The sequence below is a fragment of the Melanostigma gelatinosum genome (assembly GCF_949748355.1).
Source record: "Melanostigma gelatinosum genome assembly, chromosome: 9".
Classification (NCBI taxonomy): domain Eukaryota; kingdom Metazoa; phylum Chordata; class Actinopteri; order Perciformes; family Zoarcidae; genus Melanostigma; species Melanostigma gelatinosum.
This window is the reverse complement of record NC_136642.1, coordinates 23,174,972-23,196,978: the sequence shown is the minus strand read 5'-3', so window position 1 is coordinate 23,196,978 and position 22,007 is coordinate 23,174,972. Positions and strand designations below refer to the sequence as shown.

At 44.3% G+C, this 22,007-nt stretch overlaps 1 protein-coding gene across 1 annotated transcript in view; it reads left to right on the top strand.

Annotated features, from left to right (window-relative positions):
- Positions 1 to 7,742: 7,742 nt before the first annotated feature.
- Positions 7,743 to 22,007, top strand: part of LOC306782244 (dolichyl-diphosphooligosaccharide--protein glycosyltransferase subunit STT3B-like) — a 45,100-nt gene continuing 30,835 nt past the window's right edge. Inside the window, exon 1 of the mRNA XM_079275514.1 lies at positions 7,743 to 8,260. Within this exon, the coding sequence (XP_079131640.1) occupies positions 7,983 to 8,260 (278 nt within the window). The 5' untranslated portion in view covers positions 7,743 to 7,982. The remainder of the gene's footprint in view (positions 8,261 to 22,007) is intronic.

The window sequence follows — 22,007 nt, the reverse complement described above, 5'->3', positions numbered from 1 at the left end:
GCACTTTGCTGGATACTACTCAATAGAGTCAGGGTCTCAGCTGTCCATCATCTGCTGGATGATTTCCTGCTGGTGGATGCCCCACACGATGGTTCAGGCTCTTCGCTAGGTAAATTAAAACAGTGTTTCCACTCCCTGGGCGTTCCACTCTCGGAGGAGAAAACCGTGGGGCCAGACACACGTCTGGAGTTCCTGGGCATTATGCTTGATACGATAGACATGAAAGCATCTCTCCCGATCGCGAAACTGCAGCGCATCCGGGAGGCTACGAAGTCATATTGCGCGGCTGATAACGTAACAAAACAGCAGTTACTCTCCCTGCTGGGGCATCTTAATTTTGCCATGCGCGTCATTCCACAGGGACGATCATTCATCTCCCGCTTGCTCGACACGGCATCTTCCGTGATCCAGTTGCACGATCTAGTGTATCTGGATGAAGGGTGGCGCTCTGATCTGCGGTTCTGGTCTCGTCTGCTCGATAACTGGAATGGGGTTACATTCTTCTACGAGGATCTGGTGAATTGCTCGGATTCCTTGAAGTTTTACACAGACGCCGCCCCATCTGTGGGTTTTGGGGGGTTCTATCAAGGCCAGTGGTTTGCGGAACCGTGGCCCCCCTCTTTTGCAAAGTATGGAAATTCCTCAGCACTGAGATTTACCCCGTGGCCGTGGCCTGCTTTGTCTGGGGGCAGCACTGGAAATGCAAGCGCATCTCGGTCATGTGTGCGACAATCAAGCAGTTGTCGATATTATCAATAGAGGGCGCTCTTCTTCCAAAGATATCATGCCGTTCATGAGAAGCATCACGTGGGCAGCTGTCACCCACAACTTCATCATCACCGCCCGCCATGTGCCAGGTCATTTTAATACTCTGGCTGATTCGCTTTCCCGCTTTAAATTCCAGGCTTTCCGGAACATCTGCCCAGAGGCCAGTCCCGTGGCAATAACTGTGCCCTCATGTCACACCCTGATGCTGTCGTAAAGCAAAGCCACGTGGGAGGTTCTATGGAGGCAGCTCGGCAATATATGAGGAAGGGATTAGCAGTTTCTACTGTAAAGACATATGATTGTGCTTGGAGTACTTTTGCTTGGTTTTGTGTTACCGTTGGCATGCCTCTTAAACCGGTTCTCATAAACACAGTTTGTGCCTTTATTTGCTATTGCGTGGATGTGCGGCATTTTAAACTGTCATATATTCGTAGTTTGCTTGCCGGCCTTCAGTTTAATATTAGGTGCTATGATCCGGCAGCAGTTAGTTTTTTTTCCAATGCAGCCATCAAATTACTGCTAAAAGGTATTGCTAAGTCTTCTCCTCACCTTCCCGTCCGTAGACAGCCTATCACGCTTCTGATTTTGCACAGGATGCTCACCGTACTCCGAGCCGGTGTTTTCGCCCCCTACGTTGATGTCTTGCTTGAGGCTGTGTTTTCGTTGGCTTTCTAGGCTTTCCTCAGGTGTGGCGAGTTTACTACCCCGTCTAATTCCTTCAATTCTGACATAGACATCACTTTTGCCGATTTGACTTTTCATACTGATCATTATGACTTATGGCTCAAGCATTCCAAATGCGGAGGGGCTTGCTCAGTGATTGTGGCTCGCATAGACTCTGGGTTTTGCCCGTTCCAATCCATGCTTAAGTTCCTACAGTTAAGGCCTATTACGTGCCCCACGTCTCCCCTGTTTCTTACCCCAGGTAATGGACTGTTATCTAAAAGTTGGTTTAACTCTCATTTCGTAGTTATCCTCACTCGACCTCAGTTATCGCCTCAGCTATACTCGGGGCACTCTTTTAGAATAGGGGCTGCTACTTGAGCGGCTAACCAAGGCATCTCCGCTACGACCCTACAAAAATTGGGTCGCTGGTCATCTTCTGCCTTCACATCCTACATCCGGCCCGATCTCAACACTATCCTCGAGAATCAAAGATCATTGACGCCTTAAAATCCGGTAATGAATGCATATAACTGGTGGTGGTGTCACATTCTTGGTATTGGTTCATAGCAGGGGATAGCATTATACCCTTCTTGAAATGTTCCTTATAGTAACCCTAAGGTATGGTTCACGTTATGTTGTGCGACTGGGTATCCTATCAGCACTGTATATTACTCTGCGTTTATCTTGCTCTATTCCTCTGGTGTGACTCGACCGTTTTCTCCATCTGATTGGTCTAACACTGTTTCCCAATCTCCTGGTCTCACGTGACCTGGCTTATCGTGACTGTTTTCCTAGGTGAACGTGACCTGGCTTAATGTGTCTGTGTTTCCTAGGTGACCGTGACCTGGCTTAACGTGTCTGTTTCCTGGTCCGACGGGACCGTTTTACTTTCCTAAAAGAAAAGGAGGGTCTGAGGTGCCCCATTTCTCATTTCCTGGTCCGTATGATAAGAGACCCGTCCAGAGTTGACAAATTTCTAATTTCGCAGTCAGATATGACATAATTTCTGTTTCGCGGTCCGAATGATGCGAGACCTGTCAAAGTATGACATACGTTCTAGTTTCCCGGGTAAGTACTCTATCAGCTGATTGGGGGCGTGCACTTTTAAGTACCAACCAGATTCGGCACACCGGTTCCTCAAGCCAATCAGCTCGTTGCTGTCAAACTTTAAATAGTGTTCTCCTCTCTGCTGCTGTCAGTTGTCATTTCAGCGCAGCAGATGCAACCCTCCTCCACCCCAGTCGCCTCCAGTCAGCATCACAGTCAGGCTCCTGATGCATCATCAGTGCAGCAACTCCTTTCATCACCACCACCAGTGTCTGGACTCCAAGGGGGGATTAGGCCTGTTGGACCTCAGTATCCCTACCCTCAGTGACAGTACTTCAGGATGGAGTCCAATCGCCAAAGACTTTGCACTTTTCATATTTGACGCTTGTATAATAAATCATTGTTAAACTTATGAAACAAGTCTCTCCTGATTGAAATCCAGCTGATGAACCATCCAACAAATTAAACATACCAACTGAATAAACTACCATAAGAACCTCCATCATAGCGAAATGTTAAGTTCCTCTCAAAACATGATCAGTTATGTCATTTATGTCATCTGGGGGAAAAACAAGCACTTTATTATTACTTTAGAGGATTTGCATATTGTGTATAATGAAAATACATACTATCTTTTATGAAAACAAAAAACAGCTTTTATCCCAATACTTAAAGGCTTATTTACCATCCTTTCATCTGGTTTTAGTCATTTCCATTTTAATTAAACATCATCTGTGTGATATGTATATGGTGCAACCAACCAGAGTCATCCAGACCCCCAATATGAAATCATTGAAATAAACGCACAGTCATTCAAACTTTGTCGTTCAATACAAAATTAGATAGACCTCGGTCTCAGTATGTAGAGAGCTTTTTAGGGTGCTTTTGACAAACAATGACATGAAGTCATTATAGGAACAAATTGATTGCCAAAGTCAAGAGAAATTGGACAGTAATACAGTAATACCTGTGACATATGAAAAGAAGTACACCTCTGAGGCACGGTGGTGTGAGGCCTGCCTGTGCATCCTCCACACCGCAGCCTCTCATAGAGGCCAGTTCGCCTTAAACACACAAACAGCAGTCTCTGATTTCACTCTCCGTACATGTGTGCAGCCTAACACGATACTGTCAAAATGCATTCCTACAAACGGAGCTATAGGTTTATCTTGGGCATTATTTGCACATTTACCACTCGGATAACATTCTGGCTCTGACCACAGTAAAAACAGAGAAATAGTTTGGGTTGCCATCTGGTGGCTGACGATGGTACTGCATTACAAAGTTCTAGCGTCTGTGCAAACCAAAAGTTAGACCCTTGGTAAGTATATGTACAAACCTGTACAGTCTTTGTGACCCCCTCCCCCACATATATGCTTATTTTATTTCTTATGTTGAAACATCAAATGAGCTGAAGTGGGTATAAAATATATTGTTTTAAATTGGATACGCAAGAAGCATAATTAATGGTCATATTTTTATATGTATTCCTAAACTTTCATTTGTTTCCTCAGGACAGTTGTCTTCTAGCATGCTTAATAATGGAGATTATCAGGTAAAAGGATGTAGCTGGATGGAACAGTGCTCGTGAGGGTGAATGAGAATAGATCCACCAATCAGGTTACATTATTTGTTTTTATGATAAACCGAGAGCCAGACAAACAAACACAACTCTCATCGTATCAACACGCATTCTATCGCTGTGTGTGTGTGTGTGTGTGTGTGTGTGTGTGTGTGTGTGTGTGTGTGTGTGTGTGTGTGTGTGTGTGTGCGTGTGTGTGTGTGTGTGTGTGTGTGTGTGTGTGAAATCAGAGCTGAACAAGCTGTGTCGGTGCTAAAATGGGACTCTAAGGGCCTCTCTACGCGATGAGGGATCTCATGCAACTGAAAGCTTTGTCACACCTTCACTTGTAAGTGTAAACTACGATGGTTTACCACCGCGCTTGCAGCAGGAGCACAGCTCACCACAAACTGCGTCATGTGTTTCAGTTTCAAGATGGTCGCCGCTGCAGAGATGAATGGAAATGACAAATGAATGAATTGGTCTCATTGGCGCAAAGGTCACGCTCCAGCACTTCATTAATTACTCTGATAGCAGCCGCTGTTCAAACATGTAGTGCAGGATTAATACAACGGCGATGTTATCAGTGTGTTCACGTGGGCGCTGTCAGACGTGGGCCTGCACATGACTTGTTCAATCACATGTTTTCTGATCCAGGCAGCTCACAGGAAGCAGTTTGTTGGGTCGGTACCTGCAGAAGCCCTGAAAAAGGGGAGTTTTCATGACATGTCCCCTTTAAGGTCAATGCCTTCTCTTTTTTTCTTTTTCAGACATCAAACGATGATTAAAGTTAAGAGAGTCTGCTGAGGAGGAACGCAGAAGTTGCATTAAATCCACAGGGAGTATAGGGTCCAATCTCAGGCTTTAGTTCCAACAGGTTTGGTATTAACTAGAAGATAAAGAGTGTTATACGTTAAGGCTCAGGCCTGCATTTAAATGAAACGGTTTCTAAAACAAAAAGAGTTGTCGACCATCGGATGTGAAAAATGAAACCAATCTATCTTTGGTGTTACTTTCATGTACACCACATTATGCAAATGAAGTGAGGAGAAGATATTGGCTTCCTTGTAATGCAGTCTATATAATCTGCAACTTTAATCTTGGTTTAAGGCGGACTTTGTTTCTTAAGAAATGAAGACAGGACATTTGCAGTTTGATTGTTTAACCACGAGATCTTGCACGTTTGCCCCACTTCGATTCGTTTTGTTGACTTCTGCAAAAGTAACTTTCAACTTTAACTTTAACTCGAACTATGCTACCTTACATCATCTGTAGAGCTGAGTTTGGGATATGAGACTACGCAGGAAGATACAGGTCAACCTTAAGAATCCTCCCTCATCTCTCCTGCAGTGTGTCACAGTTCTGTGCAGGCCTGTGTGTGTTTTGCAGACACTGCAAAGAAGAGGAAGGCATTTCATGTGAGGAAGGATATAGTGCATGAGATACATTTGGCTCCAAGAAAAAAACGTCCTTCGTTATTATTAGCCGCAGAACGTCCTCGATCTCTTTCTGTTCCTCGCTCGTGGGCGCACGTCGCCTGCTTTTACATACGAATGACGTAGAAACACTTTTCATTTCGACTAAACTCAATGTGCTTTTCCACCGCAATGCATGTGCAACCAACCTGCATGAACAGATGCACCATGGGATACTGTCAAAGTTCTACCCTAGTTACTGACGTCCCTTTTAAAGTCAAGATCAGAAGATTACTCATATGGTTCCTGACTGACTCTCAGCGTGAAACCAGTTTCCTGTCTCTGTTTTTTAAGACTTTCTTCAAGCCTTTATTCAACTGTAAATGTTGTTGTTTTTATTTCTTTACCAATACAGTACACCAGCCTGTTTATAGGAGAAGAATCAGAGACAAATATGTAGCAGATGTCAGGATATTATGTTTCCCTAACGTGTTGCCAAGCAGGAATATAAAGTATAATTCAAAAAAGAATTGATGCTTGTGGAACTCTTTTTTTGTTTGAACAGATTTAAATCCACTGATGGAAACATAATTTCGTTCCCATAAAGACTCGAAAAGTTTGAAACTCAAAAATGTGGTTTGATTGACAGTTGCCAAACAGCAGTCCCTCCTACTTCAGACCACTGAGAAGAGCCCCAGGAAAAACAAAAAACAAAACATCCCTGATCTGAAGCAATCCAAACTTGTGGTCACGTGAGACCTTATCACTGCTTGTAGAAGGCTGATTGAGAAAATAGGTTTTCGGGGTTTTTGTAAGAAAGCCAAAGTACACAGGAAGGCCTGATAGACCAACAAAACACAAAGTCTTTCAATCACAATATCCAGATCCACCGCGCCACAGGAAGCTGTGAGGTAAACGCCAGACCGATCCGCCCATGTTTGCTCATTCCTCTCACTGTTCTAGAGGAAGGATTTCAAAAGAGCACATCATGAAAAGTTATCAGAACGACGAAGCATTTACAACGGTCCAGAAATTGAAATGGATAAAAGAATATATGAGGTTAATTCTCTGTAAAACCTTGGAACAGTGGCTAGTCCTGCACATTGGAGCCACAATCCTCTGTGGTGGGCCGGCTCGGTTCAGCGTGGAGGTGAACCTCATTGTGGACTCCAAACATGTCCCTGGGCTCACATAGCCTTCCCGTCTGCTTCAGCAAATACTCAATGAATTATCAAGCTCCTCCAGCTCCTCTCCAGGCTGCTGAGCTCTTTTCACCTCAATATACTATCTCTCTGCTCGTTGTCTTTCTGTGAGAAGAGGGACGCCTAATCGAATGGTCTCAGATTCTCCAAAATGCTGGAGAAAATCCAGCTTTGTGTTCGTGGGGTCAGTGGAGATGTTTCCTGCTCGGTAAATAAAAGTATTGTAAGTCCTTTGACTCACGTCTGACACGCACTGCTGCTTTCAGAGGATGCAAAGTGATAGAATAGAATACAATATGATGGATTTAATGAGTGGATTTAACTATTGAGCTACAAAGAAACTAATTCTTCTTATTATATATTATTATTGTGTCTTTTGTGAGACCCCTAACTTTGAAGTAAGTGCAATACAAAATTGCTGGAGTAACTCTTTAATGGCTTATAATGGTTAAATTAAGAAATAGCTAATTGTTTATTAACCGTTAATAAAGTATAGTTACTCCCCCTGTGGAAACGAAAATGGTTGTTCACAGCAGCACGAGCTTGTTGAAACAAATGGCTTATTGTTGACTTCTAGGCTGCGTATCTCCATAAGGGAATTACAGCTCCGTACTTCCGGTGTTGATAAGTAACTACTGGCTTCCATGAGGGCCTGAGGTTGGCTCACAGCCCCGCTACTGAGCCCTGTCATACTAGCGCTGGCTCCGTCAATGTATAGTTTCAGTGAAATTCATTGATTTCATTGGCTTGCGCGACTCCAGCGCCCCTGCGCTGTTCGCGTGCCATACGCTCTTCTCGCTGCCCGTCACCCGACGTCTTCGCTTCAGAGCGTCTTCGGAGTGTCAGGCGGCTCTTTTGTCATTGGTCGTTCCGGTTGTCCGTCAGGCGCGCTCTACTGTGGGATTGGGCTCCTCCCGGAGCCGCGTCCCCCCCTTAGCCGTACCTGTCTCGCTGTGAGAGGCTGACAGCTCTTCCTGCTCCGCGCGCAGCTCCCGCCCCTTCATCCAGCTCCCAAGAAAGGAAGGAGTAACTGCTCGAGCCGCATGTGACACTTCCAGTATGCTGCAAAACAGCGCTACTATGTGACTCCTCGGGATTATGTTAGCTGGTTTTGCGGTTGGTGGGAAGTAAGGTTAGAAAGTTGGCAATTACAGCTGGCGTTTTAGGGGGGGTACGGGGGCTCCAGGGAAGGTGGTGCAAGTGGTTTCGGAAGAGGAGCGTGGCAGCGAAAAAGGAAAAAAAAGGTTGGAGGGGGGGGGTCTTTCCTGTGTGATACCAGATAGCTCTCTTCGCTCGCCCGCCACGACGGGACTGACGTAGAATATGGCGGAGCATCACCCGGTCTCCGACAACAAACACAAATCCTTACTGAACTCCGGAGCGTCGTACTCGGGGAACGGACGCAGCAGCACGGCGGTGGTGGCGGAGAGAGGCAGCAACGCCGGGCAAGGAGGAGGTCTGTCCGGCGGCCTGTCGCAGCCGGCTGGGTGGCAGTCTTTGCTGTCTTTCACCATCCTGTTCCTGGCCTGGCTGGCCGGTTTCAGCGCCCGGCTCTTCGCTGTCATTCGCTTCGAGAGCATCATTCACGAGTTTGACCCCTGGTGAGTTTGGTCTTCCCCCACATTCACGCACTTAGCTTATTTGCGTTGTTTGTCGAGACATGTTGCTACAAATGTAGCCTCGGTTGTATTGTTGGGATGTAACGTTATCTTTCCAAACATGTCAAGTGAACTGTTTGTCACGCGCCTAAATTCTCAAAAAATAAGACTTCTTGCTTTTGTGTTTGGTTCAAACTTCAAACGGGGACAAATCGGGCTAAATGTTACTTGTTGTGTTTTGTGTATCTGTACCTTTTCTGATTGAGAAACACCCCCCACATTTAAGGCTCTCCTCCTCGGTACCCGGTGACGGCCTGCGTATCTATTGTCGTTCATTATTAAGTGCAACGTTGTAACAGCCAGTTCGGAAGAAAGGTGGGGGGGGGGGGGTCACAGCAGAGTAAACTAGGACAATGGTGACAGGCCTCATCTGACGCGGGTTGAACCCGGAAAAGAAGCAGTCGCGAGCGAAGTCCCTCTGACACAGATTTTCCTCCTTTGTTTACCTGCGTCGCCTTGCATCGACACACTGGCACTGATTACCGGGTCGTAATTTAGCCTCAGTGTTGCAAACTGTCATCATATTGTACCCTATTCTCGCACCCTATTCATATAACAAGGGTTTAATGCGCCTTTTGCACAGCGTCCATCATTCTGAAGTTTATAAAACCAGTGTTTGTCTCCACATCTGTGCCCCCTTATTCTGCTTAACAATATCCAGTGTTCGGATTCAGTGCGGTCTTGAAAGTTTCCATCACCTTGAATACTTGAAGTACAAGCTGCTCATTTAAAAAAAAAAAAAATTCAAGTGTGTAAAAGGCTTCGGATGTTAGTGCAGCCCGGGCTTGCAGCTGACAGTGAGGTTAGTGAGGTTAGCAAGATAAGGCGTGAGCATGGCCCTGGCCCAAAAAATCAGATTTTGCAGTCATTCATGTTTGTTCTTCTCAAATACGAATGATCTGCTCATGCACATGAAAGCTCCCCTCAGTTGAAACAAGCCGGGGGCCGACGCTCTTCATCGCAGCCCCTTTTCTCACTTGTGTTTTGATTTCAAAATCTCTACTACTATGACTTCTGGTTCTGGCAGATATTGTCCATTTAATAATTTTTTTGTTGCCTTGGCCGAAGCCTGCATTGCATCACTGCAAGCGTTTTAATGATTATTCTGAGACCAAGCAGCGTGGATTAAACAGCTTGTCGTTGTCTCGTCTGCTGAATAAAAGAGCGAGGCTTGAAAGCTCTGGCTGGATGGAGGGTCCTGCGCCTTTCCCCGCGTGTCGCTGTCTGAGAGCCTAACGTGGCATGGCGAGGAGTGAAATTTATTCACACGCCGCTCTCATTGGTCTATCGTTTCTCCCTTTGCTATCTGACTGGCAGCATGATGTAAACTAGATATGTGGCTGGCCAAGGAGACGTGTGTGTGTTGGTGTCTCCCCTGCAGGAAATCTGGTGACGCAATATGTGAAAGGTCAGGTAATATCTGTTTGTACATTCATGTCGTACAGTACATTTTCGGGCCGCCTCATCTGTGGAAGAGGAACCCTCTGCTCTGTCGGGGGAAGAAGCTTGTCTTTGCCAAACAGTTATTAATGTACAACAGGCTGGAGTTTGAACCCGCTGTTTGTCTCGCAGGAAGACATTTGAAAAGTGCGGAAGGAGTAATCAGCGGTCACACTAAAGACACCTGGAGGTTGTCGAGCATTCAGGAAGATAAAAGCAGCAGAGTTTACAGCCTTTACCCAACCGCTGTTTGACAGTTCCCTCGTGCACTCGCGATGTTGCTGTCGTTCTTATCTTTTAAAAGAGGATGATCACAGTCATCTCATTTTCATTGAGTCCAAAAGACCAAAATGAAAGCTGTTTTCTGGTTAGTGTGCTTTCTGAAAACTGGTGTTGGTGCGCTGACAAAGCTCATGTGAGTAAAACACAAAACTTCCCTCTGATTGATATATTAGGCCGGTGTGTCAGATAGAACTGCAACGATTAGTCGATTTGACAGAATATTAATCGCCAGCTATTTTGATAATCGATTCGTCGTTAAAGTCCCTTTTCTTGCAAAAAGGGCAGAAAATGCTGTTTTCAGCATCTCAAATATGGAGATTTCATGCTCTCCTCTGTTTCATATCATATTACAATGGCATTATATTATTGTGGCATGTTTACTTTAAGACTTGGGGTGTTGTGCAGCATTGCACATTTTTGTCAACTGAGCCGGGAGTCCATTTTATTCATTGTTTTGTTTCGGATATTTCAATGTTGTTTTTTTTCCCCCATTCCAACTCCAATGTCTCACTGTTCCCCTTCAGAATTAATAGTTCATTTCTCTTTGAAAGGCTGCAGTTGATTTATTATCCTGTTCTGTCATCATTATGTCAGTGGCATGAATTAATCTTAGTTGTATTAGATGTCTAGGACAATAAACCAACAAAATGTGTGGTTGTGATGGGAATAATCAAACCCCAACCGTTGCAACAACAGTATTATCAAACATTCTGAAATCACTGGTTGGCTTTGTGCCTTTTTAAAACGAATGTCGATGGTTGATGGCAGCAAAGTGAACTGAGAAGGACCTTGTGAAAGCAGACATGGTGACAGATCCTGTCTAATGTGAGGATACTGTTCTCTTTGTTGTCGCATGCACAAATGGAGGATAACCGTTGTTTATTGAGGATGGAGTTGATGGGCTGCAGAATGGGGGGTCATCATGAGCCGTGCCACATTACAAGGCGCTCTGAGGGGTTTCTGTGTTCCGTAATAGACCCGAGGCTGCGTTATCGCTGTACACGCGTCTCAGGCGATCTAGTCGTACCACACTGGTGCCTTTTTGAAGGTTTTGAAATGAAGGGCAGGGAGGAGAAATGAAAAGTGCCTGCTTGAAACAGAATAGGGAAGTAGATCCTCCATTTAGCCCCGTTGGCTTCATTTTCACCAACTGCCCCCTCAGATCTGATTCTTTTTCTCGCTCATTTCTGCTTAATCATCTCAATCCTTTCACTGCTGCGAGGGTCAAATGATGGCGTGAGTGAGTCAGTCCTTATTTTCTTTCTTTTATTCTCTGCTGTAGATGACCGTTAAACAAAACAAACAAGCTGGATCCAGGTCAGCAGTGCAAGGCAGATGATTCACGAGAGCACGTGCGCTCCCGCTGCCTCTCCATTAGGGTGCCTTCAGCGGCGCACTGTGCTCAGGTCGCGGGGGTCGTGACAGTTTGTGCCCGTGGCCCGGCTCTGTTGACGGACCACCTGAAACCCGATCCTCATGGCTAGCGATGGCGACTCTGCCAAACGCGGGTGCTTTTCACCGGGCAGGGGGAGCAAATGTTCCGTCAGCCGCCGGCAGCAGACGAGATGAAGGGGTCAGATAGGCCGACACACTCGCAGACCCACCGGGAGGCGCGACCTTGTGCAGTTTGGACTCCACACTGCTGCCATTTTCCCAATTGTTTGCTGATGATGATTTTCTTCAGTCCTATTGAACAGCCCTGCAATAACTCTGTCTATATGACGCTTCAGATGTCGAGCTGTTGACACCAGCGCTGGGCCTGCTGCTGCATTACTGCAGTAATATGACTCCTACCTCACAGTGGAGCTCATTACCGTCACCACTGCTACTGCTGCCGGTTATTCTTGCTCTCGGCCTTTAACATATGGGAACAATACACACCGTATTCATGGGAACATGTTATAATAGAACATGTTTGTGGTGTTATTCTGAGCAAATGCAGGACTTGAATGTCCGTTCAGTCGACTCAACTCGTGGTACATTTGGCAACAGAAGTTAGTGGTATTGTGTTTGGATTTCATTAAATCAAAAAGTTTTTAAGAGTTTTCCACTTTCAATACACAGGGTTCCTGTGGATCCTTAAAGTCTTAAAAGTTATTGAATTTATGAATCTAGAAATAAGGCCTCACTTTGCATTACATCGATCTTATAAATGCCTAAACATCTATTTTCATTTACCGAATGCCTCTTGCAATGACGTCACTCGGATCAGGAGAGAGGACACCAACGGCACTCGTATTTTGTTAGCGGTCTTGATGCTCAGAGCAGATCTGATGTCTGCTAGCTAGCGACGTCATGAGGAAGCGCATACTCGGCCACTCGCGCAAGAGTTCACGGCATGGCGACGTAAATGAGGCACGTCGTATTTCTGTGCAGGAAGTGATTCAAACCCGGCACGATGTTCTTCTTTTTTCCTCATTGTAAAATTGCTCTGAAATTTCATTCCAAGTGGCAATAAAAAAAAGTCTTAAGTGTTAAATCTAGCTCTCTTTCAGATGTAGGAAACTTGAATTCACCGCTGCAAACGTTTTGTCTGAAATGTACCGTTGAGTCAACAGTTCTGACACAGTGTCAACAAATAGGAATAATATTGGTTTTACAAACTTCCGACTCGCCGCATTACTGGCAGCATATCCTGAGCTGTGTTTGCCACACTAAAGGTCTGTCGACTGTCAACTGCAGTGAAGACCTCATTTTGTCAGCTAACCCTCTACATTGAGATTGAAGGCGTGGTTCTGTTTGCTTAAATTACAGGACAGAGGGGTTTCCATTTCTCTGGAGTGTACAACAACATTTTAATATAAATTATGCTTCTGGATTATATTTGATCAGCAACTCTCAGTGATCTGTCTACCTTGCTTGTAACTGAATGTGGCCTTCCTGTATCCCTTGAAAGATCCTCTGTTATCGGCACAGTGTTCGGTGTCCCACTGGACCCAGTGTACGAGTGATCTTTTGAAAGTCCAAAAACAATGTACGGTAACGATGAAAAGGCTGTTGTGGGACAGTGAGCAGCGAGATGTTAAACACCCTTTTGATTTGAACAGAGACAACTGTCATTCTCTTCACATCTTTACGTTTTTATCAGCAGTGTCGCCCCTGTATATTGTACAGGACTGGCTTCCATGACAAAGAATATAAACTTTTTTCCTAAATGCCAAAAATAACGCTAAATATCGACTCCAGTGCGTCCCCTATATTCAGCCTGGATTCCACGAAGTGTCTATGGTTAGATCACATGTCTGTAATAACAGAAGGACAGTCGAGTGTCTGTTATCTGAACTGCTAAAGTCAGTTGAACAAGTGAAGTGACGATAACGTTGTCTGGTAGGCTCAGTAGTGAGCGACACTAACGAGGGCTGAATGATTAAAAAAAATATATATTTGCGATTATTGTTGCACAGTATACCGATGTTGGAAAGGTATCGCAATACCATTTAAAAACGGTACGATACCCCATTTTATTAGCAGCAGTACTTTTAAGAATGAGTGTTTTACTAACAAAGTAATGATAATACATTCAGTGTTTTAAGCTGAGCTGAGACCAGAGAATATCGGGTCAAAACCAGGTGGCAACCTCCAGTTCTGCCGAGTGAAGCCGATGTGTCTTAAAACGTGCATTCTCTCTACTGACCAGCAGGGGGCTATGAGAAAATGACTCTACTTCTCTCTTGATTTATTCCCTCAGTAAACATTGTAAACATGAGTTTATGGTCTCAGTCTCTAGTTTCAAGTCTTCTTCAATACAGCATGATGTTCATTTAGTAAATGATGGTCCATTAGAGTCAAACAGACCATAAAGCAGAGTATGCTTTAGGGCGGGCTTACTGTGATTGACAGGTAGCTGACGCTACCAGAGTTGTATACGACGTCTCTAACGTCACTCCTCCTCATTCCAAATATGGTAACTTTCGTTCATTGTTGCGGAAAAAACGACATGGCGACGGCCGTAATCCAAGATCGCAAACTCGAGGCTTCAAAACATCAGTCCAATGGGTGATGTCACAATGACTATGTCCACTTCTTATATGCACAGTGTACCGTCAGAACAGGCCGGTGTTTTGTTTTGCGCTCATTGTGACATGAAGTTTGTTAGAAGTGATGTAATGTAGCTCTGGTGCGTTTTTATGCGGAGTGAGAGCAGCGCCAGACTCTGTTAAAGAAGAAAAGGCCTTTTAATTGGTACATTGCTTGTCACCAACCTTTCATATGGTCCACTTAGGAGGCAAGTTGGCCTTGTGTGCTCTGAATAGTTTGGCAAAAATATGCAGCCATAATTCTTTGTTTGAATGAAAACTACATTTGTGGCATTTGCTCCTGCTGTTCTTCACCACTGTTTTTGGAGGAAGGAAATAACTGCAGTCACAGGCGAGCCCTCTTTAAATGAGAGGTATTTTCTTTTCAAATGGCTGGGCGGCAGGTCTGATTCATGCCGATGTGAAGAGTGGTTCATGTGGAATTTCGAAAAGTGATTGATAGACTTACGGAAAAGTAACTGATTATTGTAGAGTTGCCAATTTGTACCTATAAACTCCAACCACACGGAAGCTGGTAGGCAGCCATTACTTTCAACATCACCACCTCCCCTTGTCACAGTAAAACAACTTATACTGTGGCTGCTGTGTCACAGCACCGTTGGATTGCATGGACCTGTTGTCAATTAATGACTCATCAGAAAAGAGTTAATAGTATTTCTGAGCGTTGAAGCCCAATTCTGTCATTTGTTTTTCCCAGGAAATCCTTCCCACCACATACGGGTGGAAGATCCCCTTTGTTCAGCTTACATAACACAAGTTCTAGTTTTTTATTATGCAACATCCAGAATGGGGATGAGTCATTCTAAGCTTTCATTCAGATGGGTAGGGTGAAATAGCCCGACCGATTTAACCACACCGTTTTACTCATGTAAGCTTGGTTTTATGAGGGGGAAGATGGCAGGAAGTGCTTCTCTTTATGTCCAACTGGGTCACATTTAGGCCTCAATGGCATTAAGGTAAAATGTCATTCATTTGGAAATACTTTAGTGTTTCGTTGTGTTAATATCTCACTCCACCAGTCAAACTGTAAGATAGCAGTCAGAGGAAGTAGATTATCAGTTGATCAGGTTGTGTATCTGTGTGCGTGTGGACTGCTGCCGGAGCTGTGTGCTCTGCTTAATCACACACTGTTGTAAGCCAGTTCCTCTTCCACCACTGCCTTTTGATCTGCGGCCGCCACCATGGCTACTTCTTCTGTTCCGTTACGTGATCTGCCGTGGCACTTTTGTGGAGGATCTTACCCCCTGAAGCTAGATTTCTGAATCACAAAATACCAGTGTTGTATAAGCATACTACTGACAGACTGATGATGAAAAAGCCACGCAGTAAACCCTCGCCTTGTTTTCGGACATCTGCTGCTTTTGTTTTGTTGGTTCATGTCACCCGGGTGTTAGTTGATAGACTTTACCTAATGTGTTTATTTAGTTTCAAACGTTTGGAATAGCAGGTGGTTTTATCATATCAGAGAAACATTCTAGTCAATTTATTTATCTGGTTGATCAACGGAAAGTTTACAGGTAATGCGGACATTTTGAAATGACACAATGAATCGGCAAAGAGCTCCAGAACAAAGAGGCTCCGTACAGTGTTTAATGTATCCCCTAAGGATACCCTCTGCACACTTTAACGCAGCTAGATTCTCTGCCTGTACTGTACTCCAAAACTCCAGCTTTGTGACACACACACACACACGCGCGTGCACACCTCTGAAGGCCAGTGAACTTGTTTACCATTCACCCTAGCACTCTCACCTCTTTGAGCTCCGTACTCCTCCTGCTCTACAAAATTCACGGTTCGGTACGATACAGTGGAGCCACGTTTCGGTACAGTAGAAAACTATAAATGCCAGAGAAATGTACTTTAATTTAAAATATATTTATTCATTACAACTAACATCATAAAGTTATTCTTTGACTTTGAACAATGATGGAACTATACCTGAGTGACCCATCCTCTGGGGTGTCTTCTTAGCAACACATAAGCATAAAAAACAAAAACTGCTTCTTAATGTTATGTAGTATTGTTACTTACATCTTGCAAAAGAGATTTTTAATCTCAATGGGACTACCTGGTTAAATAAAGGTTAAATAAAGGGGTTTTTTTGTATTCAAACTTATTCGGTTCGTCATGCGTACCGAACCGTGAGCCTCGTACCGAACGGTTCAATACGAATACGCGTATTGTTACACCCCTAATGTCAGTACTTGGTATTAGCACATACCTTGTGTTGGGGTATTGGACTCGACACTGGGACACGTATTACCGGTTTCTTTGTGTCCAGGCTGTATTCCCTCCGGTTGGTGTGTGCTCACGGCTCCACTGTGTCAATTTGGTCCTAAATTTCTACTTTTTTTTGTGTCGGACGCTGTCGGGTTTTCTGATGCAGGTTGTCTTGGGTCATGCCGAAAAGGGGCCCTGAGTGAACGGTTGAATGTCTCAGCATTTGTCCTACTGTCTTGTGGGTGAGGCTGCTTTGATTTTAACAAGCTATTATTTTACTTTTTTCATAATTTCTGATGGAGTAAACACACCAGGAGGCGTGTTACTCATCTCGGTCGCTTTCTAACAAAGCTCCATTTGGCGTCTCCAGTAAGAGGAGAAAAGGCTTTCTTGCTGGGGTTGGGCTTGTTTCAGCTCTTGCCAATACTTAAGATGATTTGAATATGAAGCTTATAATTTAGTGACTGGCCACTCTAACAACTTCTTCAGTTTCCTCTGCTTTGATTCCCACCCTGCTTTGAGCTGTTACTTCTGGCAGCGGGCCTCCGTGCCGCTAACACATTAGCTTATGCAGTCTTTTCTAATCACATTATAGGGACGCTGACTAGATGCACTGCTTTCCTTGCACATTCTCTCTTTATGCAAACATCAGACACATTTGGATGCATGGTTCCATATGCTGTATTTTTACGTCAGCCCACAGTACTTCTACTACTCTTTGATAAACTGCCTTTTTACATTTTCTTTGGGAAAGCCTTTGCAAAATTCTTTGCCAGGTTTTAATTGACTGTAGCTTTTGTATCTTGTGATGTATGAATGTGTCTGCTCCCCAACCGACTATTGACCGATTTCATGTCTATATATGACACGATAAATTGATAACGTAATTATCATGACAGGCCGGAGGGGGGGCGGGGGGGGTGTATTTCGTAAGATGACGCACATTTATTAGCAGTTTTCTGTGTGTATTCGACTGATTCAGGCAATGCTGGAAATAAATTAGCAGGATTGTTGTATGGAAATATAGAATGTGCCTGATTTTACTAATCGTGCAAATGAAATACCTGACAAATCACACTATTTTATGACTATTTGATCTGAAGTAGTTTTCCTCAGAAACAACAAACAATCAATATTGCATGATAAACATGGCATCCCTTTTTGCCCACAAACGCTTAATGCCATTGCAGGAAAAAGCCGCCCTACGAGGACTGTGCAACAATGAATGTTTCTAAAAGGTTGAATATCAATGCTGTAGCTGTACTTAGAAACTCAATATCACACGGGCTTCCTTTAAATGAGGATCATTGATAATCATTTTAATGAGGATGGCACTAAAAAGTATCACAGAGAGAAGCTCCACTGTGATCATGGTTTAACAAAGACATTTGCATTGAACTTGATAAGAGGTTTTACTGCATATGATGTATGAAAGTTTTTTTTTGAATGATAATTTTCAGATTTTCTTTTGTCCTCTTTTCTCCCGTCGTCCTTTCTGCTGAAGGCACGTCACCTGTTTTCTACTCTCCACATCTGCCCCGTGCGTCTTCACTCTTATTCCCCTCTTGTTCTGGTGAAGAGAAGCTGACAAGCTCACTTCCAGCTCTCCACGGGCAGGCAGGAAATCGGACCGCGTGTCTGCTTTAGCTCAGCACACTTCCGACTGCACCAGTTTACAGAAAATGAGCAGCACTCGCAGATTGTCCCATGGCATCGAAGAAAGTCAGCTGCGACCGTTTCGGTCCATATGCTATCTGTTAGGGATCAAATGAGTGTGGGTCATTCTAAGTATTGAGTATTATTGAAAGTAGTAAAGGGATGCAGCCTGGCTGCTCACTCTTTCCTCCTCTGTGCCTCTGAAGAAGTCCCTACTCCTGTTATATAAATAAAATGGATAAGTTCAGATATGATCATGATAATATGTGTAGGCTTTCCTTTCGTCCCACTGCCCTGCTGTCACAGGGACGCTTCACTTGGCTAAAGTCTTGCACATTCACACATGTAAGGAGCCAATCAGAAACACGCTTGTGTGCTGCTAATTAATCTGCTCTGTCATTAGAAATCTAGCTGGATCCCTCACCCGGATCATGGAAAGTAGGTGTCTGGACATTTTAAAATATTTAACTCTATACAGAAATATGGATGATTCAGTCAATTAAGAACGCCCAACTTAAAAGGCAGCCACAAGCACCCCAATATTTCTTAGACGTGCACATGCACATATACATGTACATACATCCACTTGCTGTCCTCTAGTACCCTGTACCCTCTAAGATGTTGCCTCTTGAATGTAAGTCAGAGAAAGTTGGCTAGTTTTGCTTATGAACCTTGGCGGTTATATGTATGAGCTGTCACGAGTAGAAGCCACTCTGTAAACTCTGGTCTATGTGAGCTCTTGCAGTTGCGTAGATTAAGCCTGGCTGCTACAATAAAACCTGTTACTCCCAGTCCAGAGTCCGCTGTAGTGAGGCCTCGTGGCCTAACAGACACAGTTGTGGGGATTCTGGTAGAGCTTGTTTGAGCCCAAATTCAAGGTTTTTCAGCACCACCTTTCCAAAAAAGACCCGTAGCGCGTGGAGAAATGTTACATTTCCAACATGTATTGTCCTGAATTTAAGCCAATTTCAAATAGTTTAAAGGGTGTAAAATATGTACGAAATCATAATTGACAAACTTACTTCTCGCATCCCTTGTCGCCCAAACCACATTTGAGATTACATCCTGCTCTCGCTATCCTAATCCACAGCCTTATCTCACCGTATTAGTCTCAGGCCTTCACACATTCTAGTTTGAATATTCAACATTGTCCCATAACATCTTGAGGCAGAGTGTCAAGTATGAAGAGAATTTAGAAACTCTAGAACCCTTATTCTCTTCTTCCTCTTCAGTGCATAGACGGAGCAAACGCTGGTCCTCAGCTCTAAATGCTTACAGAAATCACCTTTATCGGTCATTTGTTCTTTATGGTCTTCAAATGGCATAAACAAGCTTCTCTCATACAGCAGTTAACGGTGATAACGTTGTCGCCGGCCGTCGTGTGTAGCACCTAACCCTCAGGTTAACGCTGTCTGCCTGACTCGCCTTGTCAGCACTGTTGCCATTGTTTGCGCTGTTGGCTGCTAGCATCCAACTCCACTAGCGCCATGTTGAGAGCCGTGCGGATGCAGTCCCTCCATCATGGATTTGCTCTGAATTACAAATAGAGCTCGTTCAAGTTCATATAAATGCACTGATTGGAAGTTCAGTACGGCAGTTGGTTTACCAATAGACAGACTGATGACATTTTCAGCATGTCTGTTGCAGTGCAGTAGTTACAAAGTCTTTTTGTGGTTTGCCAAAGTCCCAGCTGGTGTGGTTACTTTACATCATCTTACATCCTTATGATTCCATGGTAGTGGGTTTTTAACTGAGCTCTGTGTACATTGCTGTGGTCACAACAGACAGTTCTCACATCATGAGATAATGAAATAGCCATGACAAAGAGAGTGACTAGGCCGATGAAGTCGACTTAAAACGTAACAGAAAAGCAAAGTGTGGTCAGTGCTGCAGTAGAAAACTACAGATGATTTCTCTTCTCCGCCCCTCTGCTGTGCTTTCTTGATAATACCCCCCACTGTTCCTCTCTAAAGATCCGCATGAACGAGCAATTAAAGGAATTGACTACACAGCACACCTCCCATCAGAGAAATGTTGTTACCCTGATTAATTGTACAAACAAAGCGAGAAATTGTCATAATGGCCTTTCCTTCTTTTCACAGCTGATTAATGTTTTAGGCTATATCCACACGAGTCCAGTTTTCCTACGTTTACACTGAGCAGCCACACCACGCCGGAGTTTTGGAGCAGCCTTAACGGAGGAACCTGAAAACTCCGCCGAGGTTGGAGGTATTTGAGAACTCCGGGGTTTTGGTTCAGTGTAGACGTCGGATACGGATGTCTGTTAGAAAAAATGAGCCCACACCCGTGCTCGCTACTGGATTGGTTATTACCAGCCATGACGTCTCCGTCCCTGATTCGTCACACTGACTATCACGTTACCCGGAAGAAAACAAAACAGCCGGGCGACCAGCAGCGATTCATTTCAACATGGATTGCTTGCTTTGTTGTCTGTACTAGCAGCTATTGTGGAGTTAAATTCATCATTTTACAATGCTGCTAATGCCTACATGCGGAGGAGGCGAGCTGTTCTTCGAGCGATGAGCGAGCTGCTTGACCATCGGCGATCAGCCCCCATGGAGCGGCTGTCTGAAGCTACAGTTAGCAATAAATGCTATTCAGAGCTACAGCTACATACAGACAACACAGAGGAAAACTAGTGAGAGACGAGTGATCGAAGCTGATTCGTTTTACTTTTTCCATTTGATAGCCTTGAGAGACCTTAGTCTACAAGTATTTCTTTATGAAAATATGTACGAAGATATATTTTATTCGCTAGCATAGCATTTCCCCATTAGCTTAGAAGCTAGCTAGAAATTAAGTCTATGAGAAAATGACTCTACTTCTCTCTTGATTTATTCCCTGAGTAAACATGAGTTTATGGTCTCAATCTCTAGTTTCAAGTCTTCAATACAGCATGATGTTCGTTTGGTAAATGATGGTCCATTTAGAGTCAAACAGGCCATAAAGAAGAGTATGCTTTAGGGCGGGGCTACTGTGATTGACAGGTCACTATCACAGCGTTTATGTCCATGTTCCCATCTTGAAACTTTAACTTTAGTGTGATGTAAGTTCATGAAAGTTAATTGTACTATTTTGTGTTCGGTTGTGCTTCAGCTCCACCCTCTCGTGTCACTTCTGGTTGCAAAAAACCAAGATGGCGACGGCCAAAATGCCTGAACTCTGGGCTTCAAAACAGCTCTCCACAAACCGATTACTGACGTCACAGCAACTGCGTCCACTTCTTATATACAGTCCATGGGCATCACTCATTTCTCCTCCTTCCTACTTAAGATAAGATAGACTTTATTGTCCCGAAGGAAATTTGTCATGGAAACATACATACAGTGTAGTGTCTGCTGTTAAAAAACAATACAATACAAATAACATATTGCATACATACATTACATACACAGATTGTCACCAGTCCACATACCCGCACACACAGTACCTACAGTACTTACAAAAGACTTCCTTCACCTCCCCGTCTTTCGTATCTCTCCCTGGTCTTCACTGTGTCGCTTTACCTTTCCAGCCATTAGCTTGCTGCTGGTTGGCAGGTGGAGTAGCCCAGAGAGTTGCTCACGCACAGTATTCCTCCTTGATGTAACCCAGGCAGTCCCTGCACTCTCTTTCGCGCTCTCTCTCACTGTCTTGTTGCTGCTCTGTCTTCCATCTCTCGTCTCGGCCTGTGTATTTCTGTCTGCTCCTTTTCTCTCAGTTTTCCTGTCATGTGGCTTTGCTGCAGAGTGAGGCGGGTACATGATCGCGTGGCAGTGACATGAGTGGCAAAGTGAACCTCTAAAGCAGCGGTTCCCAAACAGTTTAGGCCACGCACCCCTATCCACATCCCGACCGGGTTCACGCACCCCCAATACCCCACACCTTAAAAAAACAAGAAGAAGCAACAGAGCCTATTTATAGCAGCATAGAAATCGGACCAATGAGAGAACAGTTTGGCGTTTGTTTCCAATATTTAGTCCGCTGTTAAATGTTGCAGTGTGAACACAAACCGAACAAACATTGTATCATATTAACCCCTGAATCAGAACAAA